A 20,180-nucleotide genomic window follows, 5' to 3' on the forward strand; every position below is an offset into this window, starting at 1 on the left:
ACAGCCTGGACAGAATGAGGAATGGAAAGGGGGAGGAGGCAGACACCAGAGACCTGGACAGAATGGAGAAGAGTGGGGAGGAGAATGAGAAAGAGGGGTGGGTAACGGTGGTGAAGAAGAGGAAGAAACAGACGGAGAGGAACGACAGCGATGGGGGTGAGAGTAGCCAGGGCAAGGGTAAGGGGTCGGGTGGTGACGTGGAGAGTAGGGGGGAGGAGAGTGGGGGAGAAGGGGGGAAGAGGAAGAAAGCGAGGGACGATAGCTCAAGTGGGCCGGGAGGCGAGGGTGCTGGAAATGATGTGGCAAAAGAGGAAGTGATTCATATAGTGGTCAGGCTTGAGGGGGAGAGGGGAAAGTAGGTAGGCTCGAGTGGCCCAAACTCATTGCCGAGCAATTAGGGGAGGTAAAGTACGCGAGAGTTTTGTGGGATGGGAATCTGGCCGTAGGGTGTGGTAGTGAGGGGCAGGTGGAGAGGGCTAGGAAGATGGGGAGCATTGGTGGGGTGGGTATAAGTAGGGTGGCGAGAGTAGGGGAGGGGGGATGTAAGGGGGTGATAGCTGGGGTACCGGTCGAGGTTACAGTAGAGCAGCTGGTGGAAAAGCTAAAGGAGAACGGGCGTCGGGCGTAATGGCATAGTTAAGAGTGCAGAAAGGATGAAGAGGGGAGCAGAGAGGGCAGTGACGGAGACGGTAGTGATTACGTTTGAGGGTGGGGTTGTTCCTAGGGAGGTGTTTGTAGGGCGTAGGATGTATAGGGTTAGGGCATTTGTCCAGAATCCTCTTAGGTGCTATAGGTGCCAGGAGTTTGGCCATATAGCTACCACGTGTAGGAAGGGGCTGAGGTGCGCTAGGTGTGGCGGGGAACATGAATATGGGAAGTGTGGAGAGGGAGTGAAGCCGAAGTGCTGTAGTTGTGGTGGGGAGCATAGTGTAGCGTTTAGGGGGTGTGAGGTGATGAAGAAGGAGGTCGCGGTTCGGAGAGTGAGAAGGGAGGGTAAGTTGTCGTATGCTGAGGCGGTTAGCAGGGTAGGACAGGGCAGCCAAGAAAGGGTGCAGGGGGTGGAAGGAGGGCATGTGGCAGAGAGGGTAGAGCAGGTGGAAAGAGAGAGGGGAAGGGAGGAGAAATTAGGCATTGTGGCCTTCGTGGCAGGGGTAGTTACTGGTATGGCAGAGGCTAAGGGTAAAACAGCGATGGTGAAGATGATTGTTAGGATAGCGGTTCAACATCTGGGATTGGAAGGTCTGGGCTGGGAGGAGGTGTATAGCGAATTGGCTGAGGGGGCTGAGAGGGACAAAGCAGCGCAGAATAAGATCGCAGGGGGCAAGGAGGGTCCCGCGGAGGGGGGCCCAGACAGGAAGTAGCAGCATTAGCTGCACTCCAATGGACAATGTAGTTGATGACGGGGTCCAGTAGAAGGAGAAAAAGACGGTGAAGAAGGAGAAGAAGGAGAAGAAGGAGAAGAAGAAGAGCCCATAAAAAGAATTGCGGAGGGCAGTAATACGCCACGATGCGTCTACACTGCCGGAAATTCAAATAAGAAGAAGAAGAAGACCTGCAAAAAATATATATTATGATAAACTCAAATCAATGTTTTTTGGGGGGGAATAAGCTATTTATTTTTATTCTGAGCCTTTCTAAAAGCTGTGGGTGTATTATTGTAATGATTACTCTACATACAAATGTTATCTATAGCACCTTTAACTCATTCAGCGCCAGAGGGTGCCGTTTACTGTGTGGTTGAAATGCAAACGCTTTAAAGTATAGGAATACATGGCGGTGTTTGCAGGGCTAAAACTATATTATATATTATAGCTATGGATATAATACTATTGCCCATTTGACATCGAGTATCTATCTATTTTTCAATATGTGAAAAAGAAATACTTTTTTTATCCATACATTCCCGTTTTATACCGTGGTGAATATAAGTATAGTTTTAGAGCGGTCTAGGGTCATTCCCAAAAGGCTGCATAATAGCCAGATGCGTGTATTCTACTAAAAGCGTTGTCGTTTCTTGCCTGGACTAGCTATTATTCTCAAATCAAATCTAGATTATAGGTATTATGTTTCATCATGAATGCATGAAAGGGAGGGGGGTCGTTTCTGTCTTTAACTATGAGTGAACACAACGCAACATTGTAACGTTAGCGAACCTCGGCTGTCTTTAACTGAGTGAACACAAGAGTAGAGCGTTTGTAGGGCGTAGGATGTATAGGGTTAGGGCATTTGTCCAGAATCCTCTTAGGTGCTATAGGTGCCAGGAGTTTGGCCATATAGCTACCACGTGTAGGAAGGGGCTGAGGTGCGCTAGGTGTGGCGGGGAACATGAATATGGGAAGTGTGGAGAGGGAGTGAAGCCGAAGTGCTGTAGTTGTGGTGGGGAGCATAGTGTAGCGTTTAGGGGGTGTGAGGTGATGAAGAAGGAGGTCGCGGTTCGGAGAGTGAGAAGGGAGGGTAAGTTGTCGTATGCTGAGGCGGTTAGCAGGGTAGGACAGGGCAGCCAAGAAAGGGTGCAGGGGGTGGAAGGAGGGCATGTGGCAGAGAGGGTAGAGCAGGTGGAAAGAGAGAGGGGAAGGGAGGAGAAATTAGGCATTGTGGCCTTCGTGGCAGGGGTAGTTACTGGTATGGCAGAGGCTAAGGGTAAAACAGCGATGGTGAAGATGATTGTTAGGATAGCGGTTCAACATCTGGGATTGGAAGGTCTGGGCTGGGAGGAGGTGTATAGCGAATTGGCTGAGGGGGCTGAGAGGGACAAAGCAGCGCAGAATAAGATCGCAGGGGGCAAGGAGGGTCCCGCGGAGGGGGGCCCAGACAGGAAGTAGCAGCATTAGCTGCACTCCAATGGACAATGTAGTTGATGACGGGGTCCAGTAGAAGGAGAAAAAGACGGTGAAGAAGGAGAAGAAGGAGAAGAAGGAGAAGAAGAAGAGCCCATAAAAAGAATTGCGGAGGGCAGTAATACGCCACGATGCGTCTACACTGCCGGAAATTCAAATAAGAAGAAGAAGAAGACCTGCAAAAAATATATATTATGATAAACTCAAATCAATGTTTTTTGGGGGGGAATAAGCTATTTATTTTTATTCTGAGCCTTTCTAAAAGCTGTGGGTGTATTATTGTAATGATTACTCTACATACAAATGTTATCTATAGCACCTTTAACTCATTCAGCGCCAGAGGGTGCCGTTTACTGTGTGGTTGAAATGCAAACGCTTTAAAGTATAGGAATACATGGCGGTGTTTGCAGGGCTAAAACTATATTATATATTATAGCTATGGATATAATACTATTGCCCATTTGACATCGAGTATCTATCTATTTTTCAATATGTGAAAAAGAAATACTTTTTTTATCCATACATTCCCGTTTTATACCGTGGTGAATATAAGTATAGTTTTAGAGCGGTCTAGGGTCATTCCCAAAAGGCTGCATAATAGCCAGATGCGTGTATTCTACTAAAAGCGTTGTCGTTTCTTGCCTGGACTAGCTATTATTCTCAAATCAAATCTAGATTATAGGTATTATGTTTCATCATGAATGCATGAAAGGGAGGGGGGTCGTTTTTTTATGCTTTGATCGTCACCAACGGAATACATTACATACGCTCCGATCGCAATGAAGGAATTCTTGGATCAACGCAAGATTGATACCATATAGCCCTTACCTTGACTAGGATGTACCCCAAAAAGAATATTCCAATTATCTGATCGCCATTCCAAGTATTGATGTCGATCGTGTCGCCAACATAATCCACCAAAGAACATGAATCGGGAGTGTTTTTTTCGTATCAATCCACAAGTTATAATTGCTCGTCATGCCCGACAAGGAAAAGTCCGCCCGGACCTATATAATCGACGCACAACCCCAATACACAGATTTTCAAAGGATGTGCAATACCGGCCGCAACATACCAGGCGCGGTATTGGACTTTTGCGATCTCAGACCCATTCCCAATGATAACACCAGGCTCCCTGGATGGATAATGAATGGAAATATCGAATAAAATAAATAACGATCAAATAACAAGTATAGTAATCGTTGTTAGCGTTCAACGATTGACGATTGTTTAATCGTTGTTGGCAGAGAAAGAGTTAACAAACAAAGGATAAATCATTTCTGTATTAAGATTAGTGGGGAGAAGCAGGCTGATCTTTCTCATTTAGACAGACTTTTAAAGAAGTTAAATCAAGTCTCAAATAGCAGTAGTATGCAGATACAGTACGTATATTCAAAAATACAAGAGAGCAAAGAACTCATGGATGCCAGTTAGTGCTGGGTAATAGAGCCAAAATATCATATCACAATAATCCATGTATGCCAGTTAAGACTGGGCAATAGAGGCGCTTCTTTTCACCTTTTCTTTTCACTGAGAGTGTCACTGTCACGCATGCAGAGGTTCACTCCATCTCCCCGAGATCCCCTCCCTGCTGAACAGGCAGGAGTCACTGTTGCAACAACCAGAATTCATACCTCACCGGCTTCCCACCCGTGAACACTGTGGTCATAGGACCCACTGACCAAGGCAGAAGTTTCGCTAACGGGGATGGAACCGGGTCGAGCAGTGGTAGGAGAGTGTAGTTTGCCTACATAATAAGAATAGAATATACTGCCATTCTATTATTAAGTTATATTAGGGCTGGGCGATAAAACGATAACGATAACTATCGCGATAAATTATTTCCTCGAAATAAACATGAAACGTGGTCGCAAAGTTTCGATATATCGATTTTCCAAGCTTGGATATGAGCACACACACTAACAATCAATCAGTGAAGGAGATGGCCGACAGCGAAGGAGACCCGCGCTGCACCTCTGGGTAGAGAGGTAGGACTCCAGTAGTAAACAAGGCTGGCTAGGATAATTAGCTTGCACGCCGCTATTTTATAGTTTACGTGCCGAGTGGGTGTGTGGCGTGAATTCTGAGGCCACGGTTAGAGTAGTGTGGGGTATGCGGTGGACGTTGTTGCAATGTATTGGGGCGGAACAGAGTATTTTAGGGTGATATTTAGTACATTGGAAACAAGGCTGGCTAGGATAATTTGCTTGCACACCGCTATTTTATAGTTTACGTGCCGAGTGGGTGTGTGGCGTGAATTCTGAGGCCACGGTTAGAGTAGTGTGGGGTATGCGGTGGATGTCGTTGCAATGTATTGGGGCTGAACGGAGTATTTTAGGGTGATAGTTAGTACATTATCATGGGATACACCGCTTGCTCTGACTAACTGCTAACGTGCGTGGACTGATGACGACATCAACTCGAGACATTCGCAGCAGCAAAACAAGTCTATTAATAGCCCGTCCATCGGCGCCGGGCATAAGAAGTTAATTAAACTTGACAGAAATTATATCGACGATAATTATCGATATCGAGTTATATGAAAATTATTTTATTATTTTATCGCGATAAAGTTTTTGGCCATATCGCCCAGCCCTAAGTTATATATTATTTGTATATTTACACTATGCTTTTCTAGTTATATTATATGATTATTTATTATTATCATCATTATTTCTATTGAATTTCCCCAAGGGGATTAATAAAGCAACACTTGCCTAATTTGCTTATCTGATGTGAAATGATGAAAATGGAATAAAAACCAAATTAATTTGTACAAGACAGTTTATAATTTATTTCAGATTACGTGCAAGATTATATGCATAATAAAACAGCTTTGTTTTTTTAGTCTCGTCTAGAGGAACTGAAGGGAAATCAAGCTCTTACCGTATTTGTCTCTTAGTCCGACTGTGCAACGGAATACTCCTCCGAATGCCACGTCCTCCCCGAAGATGACTGCAGGACAGAAAACACAGACATGCAGTCACTACACAGGGCTTCCCCAGCATTCAGTCACTAAACAGGGCTTCCCCAGCATTCAGTCACTACACAGGGCTTCCCCAGGATTCAGTCACTACACAGGGCTTCCCCAGGATTCAGTCACTACACAGGGCTTCCGCAGGATTCAGTCACTAAACAGGGCTTCCCCAGCATTCAGTCACTACACAGGGCTTCCCCAGGATTCAGTCACTACACAGGGCTTCCCCAGGATTCAGTCACTACACAGGGCTTCCGCAGGATTCAGTCACTACACAGTAGGGTTGGGTACCGTTCACATTTGAACCGATACCCAACGGTACCTTTTTTCTGTACTTTAGTCTCTAAAAATGTAATCTACCTACCTCAGTTGTAAAAACTTCTAATTATTTATTATCATTATTATTTATTTAGAACAATTTGTTTATATAATATATATAATATTGCAGCAAGCGTTGTCTGCATCTAGCTTTGTAAAGTGTAACAACACTTGCAACCGTTTTCAGCTTGCCCATTGCACCGACTGCTTTGTTGTTGAATCAAGTAAAATCCTAGGTAAGCGTGTGCATGTGAACGTTGACGTGAGGTACACTTTATAGGTTTCGTAGTAAACGAAACGTTGACGTCATCGGACCAAAAAAAAAAAAAGTGCCACCGGCAGATCTCACATGAATCGGTACTCGGTAGTACCGACGTGATTCGGTCACGGTACCCTTAAAGGAACCGGATTCGGTACCCATCCCTACTACACAGGGCTTTCCCCAGGGTTTTCAAACAAGATGGTGTCGAGTTGCAACAAGGGGGTGGTCTGGAGGAGGTCTGAGAGGCAAAAAAGATTACTGTAATTTCCTCCTCCTTAGCTGTGGCTAGTTAGCTACAAACCAATTTAAAGTCAATGGGGTCGAGCACCCGTCTGTACAAGCCATCTGAGGCTCACTGAAGTCTACTTTGTGTGCACTTGTGAAGTAAACTTCAGTGAGCCTCAGTCAGCTTGCACAGACAGGTGCTCGACCCCATTGACTTTGCATTGGTTTGTGGCTAACTAGCCACAGCTAATTAGTATGGAGAACAGCGTGGATTGTGCTTGAGAAAGGATTCTACTGATCAACATCATCATTGGCCAGGTGGGGGGTCATCAAAGAGAAGCAGGCTATTCTCGGTCCTTGATCCACGATGGTGGAATGAACTTCCCACCAGTCAGTACAGCTGAAACCTGACCAACTTTCTGTCAACTAAAAACACACTTCTACAATAATATAGATTTACTCTGTGCATTCAGTAGAAAGCTATCCAGCTGCAAGCCTTCCGCTTCCATTATGGAATCTTGCAACCACTACAGAAAAATGTGAGTAGTACACAAGTTCAACTCAAGTTCAGACCTCTGTTACTCTATTTCATTAGCACTAAAAGTGATTCTCCTTTTTTGCATTAGTAACTTCAGAATGTTATCTTTCAAAAGAGACCAGGCTCATGCATGTGCTATAAGTATAAAGCTAAGCTTTACAAAAAAAAGTATGCCGTCCTCAAGTTCAAGTAAATAAAATGGCCACTTTTCTGGGTGCTTGTTAAGAGGTTAACATTATGCACTAGCATGCATTCAATGTGTCGCATTGTGTTGTGATGAGAGAGAGAGGGCTATGTAAGTGGCCCATTGTGCATCAAGCTAGATCAACTGGAGAGCGATAGAGAAAGGAGATATGTCTCGCTGCTGCGTTTTGCTCAGCAATGACTTTGCAAAAATAATAATACCTTTAATAAAGGTGCACCAGTGGTAAAATCACAAACAATTCAAACAAATTAGACCCAGATTATAATAGAGGCTATTTATTTGTAGCCATACTCGGCCAGTAAAAGAGACCCTGTGTTTAATTGGGACTCTGCTTTTAAAATTTTGTTTTACGCTATAAAGCATCACTGCAGTCCCACACAAACTTCAAAAGTCCAATTTAGCTTCCATACCCCACCCGCAATGACAACCCATTCAAAATGCAGTGTGCAAATTCAAAATGACATGTACTGTACCGTTTAAAAGGTTTCATTCAATGACAATAAACACAATCCCATTATAGCCTCCTACCTGCAGTAGGGTCACTGGCAAGGGTGTTGTCCAAGGCACTGGTAATGGACTGGAACAGGTTCATCTTCTGAGTTGGGCCTAGAAGCATGGAGAAAGATATGTGTAGGCTTCTGGTAAACATTTAAAGAGATGGTTTTGGTTTTTGGAACCCTAGCCCTATTTCCTATGTACCAATGATGGTGTTGATCAGTACGCGTGAATACTTTCGGCAGCCCACTTGTCCTTCCGCGTTGCTCTGATTGGCCGAGCGTGCGCATGCGCATGAGCCGCGACAAGCTCCTCAGAAAGGCAGGAATAATAAGCTCCCCTTACCGCAATTTATACAAATGGAAGTATTGATTTCGCCGTAACGAATCATTAAAAAAATATACCATTAACTGGAATATGTTGTGCCTTTACACATATGTTGGATTATGTAATTGGTTTGTCATGACAAACCAATAAAAAAATCGTGAATTAACCGGTGGCTACAACAACACACAGTATATAAAGTACTTCTATATTCTATTCTACTGAGTCAGGTGTTTGGGTGCATCAATTAATATTACGTAGATAAGGTAAGAACAACAACAATGCACAATGGTATCGATGGCCCCACCGTTCATTGTAAACAATGATGTATGAATGTAGTTACTGTGTGTTGTTGTAGCTGCCGGACTGGTTAATTCGCGATTTTTTATTAGTTTGTCATAACAAACCAATTACATAATCCAACATGTGTGTAAAGAAACAACATATTCCAGTTAACGGTATATTTTTTTAATGATTCGTTACAGCGTAATCAATACTTCCATTTGTATAAATTGCGTTCAGGACCTCCATGTTTTGGGGGTATTCATCAGAAAAATCGGATCCGGGATTCGGCTCCCATCAGTCGGGAAAGAACTGCGGGTTTTCAGCCTCTCTCCTCTCTCCTGGAGCTTAAGCGGAGTTTAGTATTCCTGCCTGGCTGAGGAGCCCGTCGCGGCTCATGCACGCGCTCGGCCAATCAGAGCAATGCGGAAGGACAAGTGGGCTGCCGAAAGTATTCACGCAATCAGTACAGTCCTTTCTCAGCACAATCCATGTTCCTCATACTAGCTCTGGATAGCCACCAACCAATGCAGACAATTAAAGTTAATTGATAAGTAACTGAAATCTACTCCACAGTAGTAGGGGTGCACGATTCTTGCTAAAAATGTTCTCCCTAAGAATTGAGATCACGATTCTCTCACACGATTCTTATTTTTATTTATTTTTTATTGGCTTTTTTTTTTACTACCGGGTAGAGAGAGAGAGGGAGAACGGGAGATAGACGGGGGGGGGGGGACATTCGGCAAAGGTCGCAGACTCGCCGGGTCCGGGAGCCGAACCCGGGACGGCCGTGTTGCGACGCAGCGCAGTACATGGTGTGCTACTTGAGCACCCCGATTCAATTTTTTTTCAATCAAAATATTTATTGCACCCTTTCTTAAACAGACATCACATATATCAAAATGCTTGTCTTAAACATAAAATATATAAAAGTGCTTGACTTAAACTTAAGTCTCTTGTAACATACAAAATAACTCAAGTCACTTTTCATCTCTTATGCCTGTGCACGGGACGCGTCGCAGCACTTTGCTCTCGTCAGTAAGCTCAGGGCGTCATTTGACAAGCGAGCGTCATTTGACAAGCGAGCGTCATTTGACAAGCGCTCCGTGAAATTACCACTTTCGGTTCCGACCTTTGTCCCGACTCTAGCGTCAGAATGTTATGAAGAGGACGGCCATTTTGGATAATAACGCTGTATTTTTACCGGTATACACATTACAAAAAAAAATCTACAAAACTCCTTTTCCGTGGGATCTTTATAAACTTTGGACTGTATGACTATAAGACTTCAGGCTATGGTGTTGTCCAGCTCCTACCTCTCATCTGGAACCCCAAAACAGGAATCCGACTACAAGTCAACACAACACAAAAGTAAGAAAATATATTAAATAGCGTGTTTTGCTTTACATCGTGTATGTGTGATTGATATCGCAACTGGGATTGTTCCGAAGCAAATAAGTCCAAACGTGAATGCAACGTGAAGTGAATGCATAGGAGTGTTTTAATGCAACTGATCTCCATTTTGACGCAAATGCAAATACATCAGAATAGTCGTCATTTAGAAATTAGACCGCATACGTCTATGAATCGAGGTCGCGATTTTTTTTTTTTTTTTTTTATCCACTTTTTCTCCCATTTTTCCATATTTTCTCCCATCCCAATTTCGTATCATCCAATTCAACCCTCCCCTGTCACGAACGCTGTTTCTTGCCTCCCACAAGCCGGCTGCAATGTGGACTAAGTCATACATAGCACAAGTCCCCTCCGGTACTTGAGGTAACAGCAGTCGCATCTTTTCACCTGCGCAGCTCGATCTCTCAGTGTCGAGGAGTAACGCGTGGGAGGCTCACGCTGCCCCCGACACTTCCTGATTCTACTGCGCAGGCGCACCAACCGACTTGTAGGAGTCGCTTGTTCACAACGTTCGATCCCCACCCTTCAGTTTTCCCTCCCCGTAATACGGCCAATGTGTATTACTGCGGACGACCAGCCAAACTGAAAAACAATGTGGAGAGCTGGATTCGAACACGCGAATCCTAGCGTCTCCACACTGGTGGCGAGTGCCTTGCCCACTACACCACCTAGCCGCCCTGAGGTCGCGATTTTTTTTAACGATTAATCGTGCAGCCCTACTCCAGTACAAACAAAGTAGATTTCAGTTGTCTTCAGTCAGCTTGTACAGACAGGAGCATGGCCCCATTGACTTATTGGTTTGTGGCTAACTACATAGTAGATAGAGGTGTGGATTGTGCTGAAAAAAGGACTCTACCGATCATCAACATCATTGCTAAGTAGCAAACAAAAAAGCAGCACTATGCCTTTACTCCTCACTGTGTGCAGAGGCTGGCGTGTGAGAAAGTGACAAGAGAATACAACACATGGCCACAATGTTGAATTCTTAACATTTCAATGTCGATGTTAAAATCATATTAGCTAACTATAGGCCTATAGTGCATCAGTATTGAAAAGTGGCAAATAATTCAATTTGTAGCAGCTATAATAAAACGTGCCATTGAAGCAAGAGTAACAGGGAGAGGTCCCTTAATGAAATGCACTAAGTAAACGTTACCATAGTTCACTTCAAGTAAACATAAATATGGATAGGATGATGCATGATAGACACGTTGGCTAGCTACTTTAGCTCAGCTACATTTATGAGTTGAAAAATATATTCTAGGCTAAAAAACACTAGCGTCAGCGTTAGCTCCCTAACGAATTATCTGCATTGTGAGTGTTGTCGCGTTGCTAGACAATTCAGAATGGCATGAATTAATGATCAAGAGAGCAACTTGATCTCATCATAGCTGGTTAGCTAGACAGCTAGCCCACTGTGCATTGCTACTGGCTAGCTGGATAGCTCATTGAACCAAGGAAACTATAAAAGAAGGAATGGTCACTGGTGCCAAGTGTGGAAACTTTCAGTTCGGCCGACATTGAGTTGAATGGGATCAGCCATCTCCTCGTTTATGACACACCACACGTCATTTAAACAGGTTATTACATCGGGTGTCAGGATCATCGGCAATTTGTTGCATTGTTAACTAGCTAAAGTTTGATGTATTGCACATTTCCTCAGATATAATTGTTGTACTACTGCCTTCAATAGAACTGACAAAGTCTGGCACCAAGCAAAGCATAGAACGCTGGTATTGTGACGTGACGACCCTTCCTTCTGTTGTAGTTACCTCGTCGGCTCCACTACTCACCATACTGCGTCGGGACAGGGTCAGGCTGGAAGGTGAAGTGAGCGTGCCTCCGCTGCGTTCTAACCGGAGAGTTCAAACAGCCCGGGGATAACCTCAGCAGAGTTGCCCCGAAAGAGCTGTGAGCTCCGCTGTTGACATTGCTGGTGATGGAAACTTTGGAGTTCGCTCCTCGGAGCAGGAACCGTGCAGAGGCCGCCGCCATCTCTGTTTGTGTTGTTGTGAAGGGGCAGGAAGGACGGGGATGACGGCGACCAATGTGACGGCGAGGAGGCTGTGATTGGTTGTAAAAGAGGGTGGTGTTAAACACACAGGAGGCGTTGATTGGTTATAAAAGTGGGTGGTGTTATACTCGTTTCCGAGTTTACCACCGGGAAGTTGAACTCAATGAAGGTGAAACCTAGGTTTAGTGCATTTCACATAGAGTTTATTTCTTATATAAAAGCCCTTAATTAAGGGGAGACACTGCAGGTGAATAGGGTAAAAAAATTAACTAATAGATATCACAATGAAACTTCCCCAGTTGATTACTTATATTAAGACAAGACTTTCTTGTATTACAAGTTTTCTGAAATTGTATGTTTAAATATGCAAATGAGGCATGATCTACTTAAATATGCACTAATTTGCATATAATTCCAGGACAGAAATCTGAACATTGGATAAAGCCATTTTCAAAATTATAGTTTCATTTTGTTGACATATTAGAGCCAAAGGTTATTACAGAGGGGATTTTGGATATCTATTTGTATCACTCCATAAATCAAAAAATATTCCATTCAGTCCATTTTTATGGTAAAATTCCATATTTCGCCATGTTTTTAGGAATAAAATGTGATATAAATCAGGGTATGAATGCGATATCAACAAACCCTTCTGTAAATACCTTCAGAACATAGATATGAATAGAACTGGAAGGTTTGGTGTATGTGAGTGCTACTGAAGTGGAGATTTCTGGCTCAAAGTATGCGGAAAAACTCTTAAAACTCATTTTTGGGAAAACGCCTTCAAAGTTCTGTATTGTAAAATGCCATTTTTTTTTTTTAAACAGATATTTACAAACACAATACCTAATCAAACCATTAGTAATAGACAACCTAAACACATGCCTGATAACTGAATAATAATAATAATGATGTTATTGAACTGAACAAAACTACACACAGGCTACAAACAGTGTAGTACAGTGTAGTACCCCCTAATTGGCAAAACATATTTGAATAGATATCACTATGAAACTTTCCCAATTTGTTATGTACATATAAACTAAGAACAAATATATTGCAAGTTTTCTGAAATGTATGTTTATATATGCAAATGAAGCACTTCCCCATTAAATATGTGCACATTTATGGATGCAATAAGGCAAAATGATGTAAAATAAACAACTAAATGTGTGTTATTGACGTTTTATTGTCACTAGTTTCATAGAAGACATGTTTAGGAAGCAAAATATAACAAAATCTCAAAATCAACAAAAAAAGTATATTTGACTATTCACCTGCAGTGTCTCGCCTTAAAGTCGTGTGGGGGGGGGGGGGTTCAATATAAACTTTTTGCATAATATAAGAATATGATTGAAATATATATTATTATATATTTTTAATAATTGTAGGCCTATATATTTATTTATGTCTTTTTTAAATGTCTATTTGCACCTGATCCATCATCTCGTTGAGCCATGTTGTCTGTAAATGAGAGTTTGTTCAATCAAAATAAATAAATAAAAATACCAGTGGTAAACTCGTAGAGTTTCATTGTGACATTTCACAGACCCTTCACCTTCTGTGGTACAGATATTATCATGAAACATCAACAGAAATATGATGTTGCTGGGTTTTCAAAATGTTCTTTATTCCTAAAAACCTTGCTGAATCTGTTGCCTTGCATCTGATTGATCCTGACTTTACGACCAAACTAGCATATTTACCATCTGGTCACATGATACATTTCCAATTTGACGAGGACCGACCAAATGCACCAAACACACTGGTTTAAACAGATATATTTTCTACTGGCTCCGCGTCTCGCTTGGCCTATTGGACTACACTCGTGCCTATTGCACACGCCTGAAAAAAACCAATCATGCACCTTACATCTACCCAGCCACGCCTACCTCCGGTCGTATATAACCCGGTGTAGTGGCCATGCTCACCCTTCCTCGTTTTTTCATGCAAAAAGGTAACTCATAAGCACCTACAGCGCTGAGTGCACGATTTAGTTTAGCTGTTAGTTAGAGATGGATATTCCACCACCCACAAAGTCCTTGTCAGGACTCCCCCAGCGTGTTCAGCGCTTGTCGTCCGCCGCTCGTCGTGGAGTGTCCTCGGACCAGCTATACTTCTCCGGAAGATCACTGGAGCCCGGGGATGGCTTGCGGCAGTCGGTGGAGGGCTCGAGCCGCCCCGCGTTACGGTGAGGTCCCCTCACAGGAGAGGGTGTCGGGTGGCGTCGAAGCCTTCGCTCATCGCACAGAGCAATCGGGAGGCGTGAGCAGCAAGCAGTCTGTGGAGGTGGAATACAACCCCCCGTTCAGCGCGCCAGGGTTAATTACCCTGGCCCCGCAGTACGTATACTCGGAGGAGTTCAGACAGCAGTCTAGGTTACTGCTTATCTTCCTCAGTATTATGGCGGCTGCGGTCCCACATCCCTGTGCTCTCGCAGATGCCTGTCCTTTACACAGGTGGAAGGCCGGGTCAGAGGGCTTAGGACCGGCGTACCGCGCTTAGACAAGCCGCTCGCCTTGGTCCCTTTGCCCGGAAATAATAGAGTGGCACCCCGACCGGAAGCCGATGCCGAGAGGTGATTTGGCCCGGAAGGTGGTGGTGTGGGCTGAGGAAGCCTACACCGCCGCGGTACAGGACCTGGCAGCGGCGACTAACATCGCTCAGCTAGCCGCTTTCATGTCCAAGGTGGCGACGTGGTCTCGGGTCCAGACGACGCAGAGACCCTCGCCCAGGCGTCTGGGGCTATACTGCACCTGACACAGCTGCAGGCTATAGCCTCTGGGAAGGTGACGGCGCTTACAACCCTGATGCACAGACATCTGTGGCTAGAGCGGTCATCCCTGGAGGAAGGGAGGAAGATTCCTCTCCTCATGGCCCCCCTCTCAGAGGATGGACTGTTTGGTTCATCCGCCGAGGAGATGTCGGCGGCCTATGAGACCCAGGATTCCGCGCCGTCCCACGCCCCACAACCAGAGGGGAGAGCCCTGTCTCGTCAGCGGCTGCTGCGAGACCGGCGGCGCTAAGACCCCTGCCCCCCAGGGCACCCTAGCACGCAAAGCGTGAAGGAAGATGAGATATGCTGTGGAGGCCAGTGTATCGCTCATCACGGGGAGGGTATCCCCGTATGCTTCAATGTGAGTCGTTTGTATGTGTGGGTCCCGCCCTGTCAGAACGACCTGACGTCATGCTTAGTGTCAGAGCGAATATCCCTTATCTTTGCTTGTCGCAGGGGGTTTCCCCGTGCCCTTCAACTCGAGTCGTGGCACGCGTGGGTCCGGCCCAGCCCCGGCTTAGCCATTTGGGGTAATTAAGTGTTGCATTCCCCCAGTCTAGACTTAGGTCCTAACAAGTGGCAGTGGCGTTGGGGTGCCCGTAATAGCGATGGTAGCGAAATACCATCAGAGGGTTCCAGTTTCAAGATAATCTGGGAAAGAGATTACACTGGTATATGTCACGCTGCTTAGCTAGTGGTCCCCAGTACGCTGTTAAATGGACCTAGCTCTTTTGAGTAAACAAACGTTGTCCCCTCTCAAGAGGCGGATATGACGGTGGGTGTTTCCCCAGGTTCTGAGAAAGGAAAACCAGCGTCAGGGTCCCCTACGGGGGACTGGGGTCTGTTATCTATATGTAGACACCTGAATATGTCTAACAATAATTCAATGTGTCTAACTCTAATTCCTTGTACTCTACTGTGTTTATGATAATGTTGTGTAACTCGCTGACCCGTCTTGATTCTCCATATCCTAATATTGACATTTAGTAGTGGGACATGGAGCGGACTGTCGCCAGGGGGAGCTGGTGCGACGTTGGGCTGGTGACAACAGGTGAGGAAGAGGCTGGCTGAAGGAGGAGCTCAAACAGCGAGACGACCTCTTCGTCGTTTTTCCCTTGAAGCAAGCAGACGTGTGGACCAAGAGCTCCTGATAATAAAGACACACGAAAGACGAGTCCTGCCACGGGGTGGGATAGTAACGTCGTATGCAAAAGTTTAGCTTCCCAGTGAACCAAGAAGAAGACGCTCGACTGCCGGACTGTGCTGTGGATATTCCACACGCTGCATTTAGGAATGTATAAGCGAAAGTCTAGGGGGTCGCCCTGACTAAAGCTTAGCTTCAAGTATAGGCCTGTTAGCCCAGTTAGCTCACGCGTCGCTCCACCGTCTCCCAGCCTCGCAGCGGACACCGCAGCAGACGTCGCTGGACCGCACCCGCCTCCAGCATTCTCCTAGCCGACCGCCAGTCCAGCTATTCGCCTGCCTAACGTCAGCCCAGCCAGCCCCTTGCTATCACAGGTGACAACCACGGGACCGTTCGGCGGCCACCTCGCGTCACAGACATTCGTTGCGGGAGCAGGCCAGCACTCGGTTGGTACACTCACACCAGGTACTGTTAGCGCTCCAAGCGCTCTGGAACATTATCGGCGAACATTCTCCTTTTCGAGAGCGTGCCCTCTAAGGGCGAAGAGAATAAATACTTTGAGCTGGCACATGCACCAGTGACTAGGAGCGCCTCCATGTTTGTTGTTTTAGGTAATGCCGGTTTAGCGGAGCTCGCCATTACCCTCTCTCTCTCCCTACGGTTGAATGAAAAGAATATTAACCCTTACGGGGACCTGTTTCATTACCGTGGAGTGTAAGATCTAAGTGCCATGCATGGTGCCGTGTATTGAATGCATGCCTAATTTATATAAAAGGAGAGGCGTAGAAATGGGATCAATTACTGTGAATGTGTATTACTGCTTAACCCTTTCCTATCCGGCCTATGTATCATTCGGGCAGGTGTTCTGGACAGGTCAGAGGAAGAGGAGGTCCTATCCACTCCCTCTCCCCAGCGATTCGACCAGAGGGTAGTGAATGCTGCTTCTGCAGGAGACAACATCCCTCCACCCATCCTACAAGCGCTGCTGGAGTCCATTCAACAGTTAACGGCACTGCAGGAACAGCTATTCCGGGCCCTGCAACAGAGAAAGCCTGACGGTGAGGGGTCCGACCGATTCGCTAGGGTGCGGCATGGAGGCCCGCCCCGCGATACACGCAGATTACCCCGTAGGAGCGATGATGGAAGGCTGGTCTGCTACACTTGTCAGCAGCCCGGGCATATCAGTCGCGAGTGCCCATACGCGATGGGAGAACCACGCCCGACAGAAGCACAGGGCCCGATGTTTCTCTCACGCAAATACAGGGCGCCATCCACACAGCAGCCGGTGGGTCGTCCGACCTGGCGACCACCGGCCGAAGGGCTGAAGATGGAGGTTGGAGAGCGTGCCGTATGATTCGCTACAAATGCGGCCGGCCCGACGGAAGCGCTGGTGCCCTGTCGCGCATCCCGATGAGGCCAGGACCAGAGGTAGTGGACACAGAAAAGGACTTTCTAGCGATCACAGCGGAAGGCGTTCGTACTCGGCTGGGCCCCGAGGAACGGACTGAGCCGCCGGAAGTCCCAGCGATCGGCCCGAGGCAACTGGGCAAGGTGGTCCCGGCTGAAGGAGTCCGTGCTCGCCTGAGCCCCGAGGCGCGGGCCCCCGCCCTAGTCGCAAGGCCAACTGACGAGGCGAGTCAAAGCGAAGGCTTCGTAGTGATCTCGGCGGAAGAAGTCCGGGCTCGCCTAGGCCCCAAGGACCGGACCAATCCGTCTGGGGTTCCAGTGGTCGTCGCAAGGCAAATAGTGGCCCAGAAGGGAAACAGCGGATATAGCTGGGACGAGTTATGGCAACTCCAAGTGGAAGACCCAGAGGTGGGGCCCGTACGAGAGGCGGTGATGAAGGGGATCTGCCCCACCAGAGTGCAACTGCAAGAGGCGAGCCAAGTCAAGTCAAGTCAAGTCAAGAGTTTTATTTGTCACGGCATACAAGTATACAATGAAATGCGGGTGGTCTTGCCCGCAACGATGTGCATAATGCAATAGTAATAACATATAATAGAATCCAATAGAACGACATTGTGCAATAAACAAGTAAACAGAGTAGGGCATATCGGTATATGTACATAAGTTATTTACAGAGCATGGTAGGACATGCTAGGTCCTGTGGTAGTGCAATACACTGTTAGCTACGGATGAGGCACTGGGTCTTTCTGTACATACAATCTCAAGTTATACTATACTATTCTTAAAGTGACCTTTCCTTAGTGGCCATAAGTGTGGGTGTGTGCAGCATGAGTGTGTGCTTGCTCATGTTAAAGTGACTGCTAGTGTGTGAGCGTGTACAGTGTGTGTGTCGTGTGTGTGCTCATGTGTGCTTGTGTGTGGAGAGTTCAGTGTGCAAGGCTCTGATGGCCTGGGGGAAGAAGCTGAGCCAAAGTCTCTCTGTCCTAGTAGCTGGTGTTCGCAGGCGTCTGCCTGACCTCAGCAGCATGAACAGGCTGTTGTTGGGGTGGTGAGGGTCTTTCATTATTCTGCAGGCTCTGGATTTGCACCTCTTGTTGTATAGAACCTGCAGGGGTGGTAGTGCAAAACCCGTGGTACGCTCGGCTGAGCGCACCACTCTCTGTAGGGCCTTCTTGTCCTGTGCCGTGCTGTTTCCATACCAGGCAGTGATGTTTCCAGTCAAGATGCTCTCTACAGCTCCAGAGTAGAAGGACTGGACTATCTTCCCAGATACTCTGAACTTCCTTAACTGTCTCAGGTGGTAGAGGCGCTGCTTCGCCTTTTTTACGACTGAGTCTATGTGTGTTGTCCATGTCAGATCCTCTGAGATGTGGACCCCCAGGTACTTAAAGCTGCTCACCCTGTCCACGGTAGCCCCGTTTATCCTCAGTGGTGTGTGTGTCTCCTGCTGTCCTCTCCTATAATCCACGATCAGCTCCTTGGTTTTACCAATGTTCAGGAGCAGGCTGTTGTCCTGGCACCAGCGTTCCAGTACCTCAACCTCCTCCCGTTAGGCCTTCTCGTCGTTGTTCGAGATCAGCCCCACCACCACTGTGTCGTCCGCAAACTTCACTATGGAGTTGGAGCTGAACTTGGCCAAGTTCTACGGGCAGAATGAGTTACTATTCAGGCGAGTTAGTGACCCTCGAGATGGAGAGGAGATACTACAGTTGGTGGTGCAGACGTGTGGACCTGATAATAAAGACACACGAAAGACGAGTCCTGCCATGGGGTGGGATAGTAACATCGTATGCGAAAGTTTCGCTTCCCAGTATAGTGCTTAGGGTACGTTTGAACCAAGAAGAAGACGCTCGACTGCCGGACTGTGCTGTGGATATTCCACGCGCTGCGTTTAGGAATGTATAGGCAAAAGTCTAGGGGGTCGTATAGTATAGGCCTGTTAGCCCAGTTAGCTCACGCGTCGCTCCACCGTCTCCCAGCCCCACAGCGGACACCGCAGCAGACGTCGCTGGACCGCACCCGCCTCCAGCATTCTCCTAGCCGACCGCCAGTCCAGCTATTCGCCTGCCTAACGTCAGCCCAGCCAGCCCCTTGCTATCACAGGTGACAACCATGGGACCGTTCAACGGCCACCTCGCGTCACAGACATTCGTTGCGGGAGCAGGCCAGCACTCGGTTGGTACACTCACACCAGGTACTGTTAGCGCTCCAAGCACTCTGGAACATATCGGCGAACATTCTCCTTTTCGAGAGCGTGCCCTCTAAGGGCGAAGAGAATAAATACTTTGAGCTGGCACGTGCACCAGTGACTAGGGGCGCCCCCACATTTGTTGTTTTAGGTAATGCCGGCTTAGATAGGCTTTTTGTTTCAACTGTGGGCCCACTTAATTTTCTGGTTACATGTGTTGTGTGATTAAGTTGTGCAGACAGCACAAATGTATATTGATAATCTTTCCCATTGAATAGCTTGCGGAGCTCGCCATTACCCTCTCTCTCTCCCTACGGGTGAATGAAAAGAATATTAACCCTTACAGGGACCTGTTTCATTACCGTGAAGTGTAAGATCCAAGTGCCATGCATTGTGCCGTGTATTGAATGCATGCCTACTTTATATAAAAGGAGAGGCGTAGAAATGGGATCACTGTGTGCGTGTCAATTACTGTGAATGTGTATTACTGCTTAACCCTTTCCTATCCGGCCTATGTATAATTGGGGCAGGTGTTCTGGACAGGTCTCCGCTCGTCAACAAGGAAAGGTACTGCTTTGGGGAGAAATTATATCATCTATCACTACTGCCACCGGGTGTGAGAGGGTGTGGGACGTATTAGGGGAAGTGTTGGTGTTTGAGGAATTACTGTAAGTCGCCCTGGAGGGCAAGAAGGACCAGTGCAGAACCCCTAGGTTAGTAAACCCTAGGCCCCATCCGCTCCCTCTGCTAAATCCCAATTCTAATACCCCTACAC

The 20,180-nt window shown here is 46.5% G+C and overlaps 1 protein-coding gene across 1 annotated transcript in view; it reads right to left on the bottom strand.

The window, feature by feature from the left end:
- Positions 1-11,880, bottom strand: part of bckdhb (branched chain keto acid dehydrogenase E1 subunit beta) — a 205,866-nt gene extending 193,986 nt beyond the window's left edge. The window contains exons 1-3 of the mRNA XM_084336374.1: positions 11,670-11,880; positions 7,891-7,968; positions 5,724-5,792 (exon numbers count right to left, since the gene is read on the bottom strand). Coding sequence (XP_084192500.1) covers positions 5,724-5,792; positions 7,891-7,968; positions 11,670-11,871 — 349 coding nt within the window. The 5' untranslated portion in view covers positions 11,872-11,880. The remainder of the gene's footprint in view (positions 1-5,723; positions 5,793-7,890; positions 7,969-11,669) is intronic.
- Between the last annotated feature and the right edge of the window lie 8,300 nt (positions 11,881-20,180).

Source organism: Notolepis coatsorum (assembly GCF_963971535.1).
Source record: "Notolepis coatsorum genome assembly, chromosome: 19".
NCBI classification, from domain to species: domain Eukaryota; kingdom Metazoa; phylum Chordata; class Actinopteri; order Aulopiformes; family Paralepididae; genus Notolepis; species Notolepis coatsorum.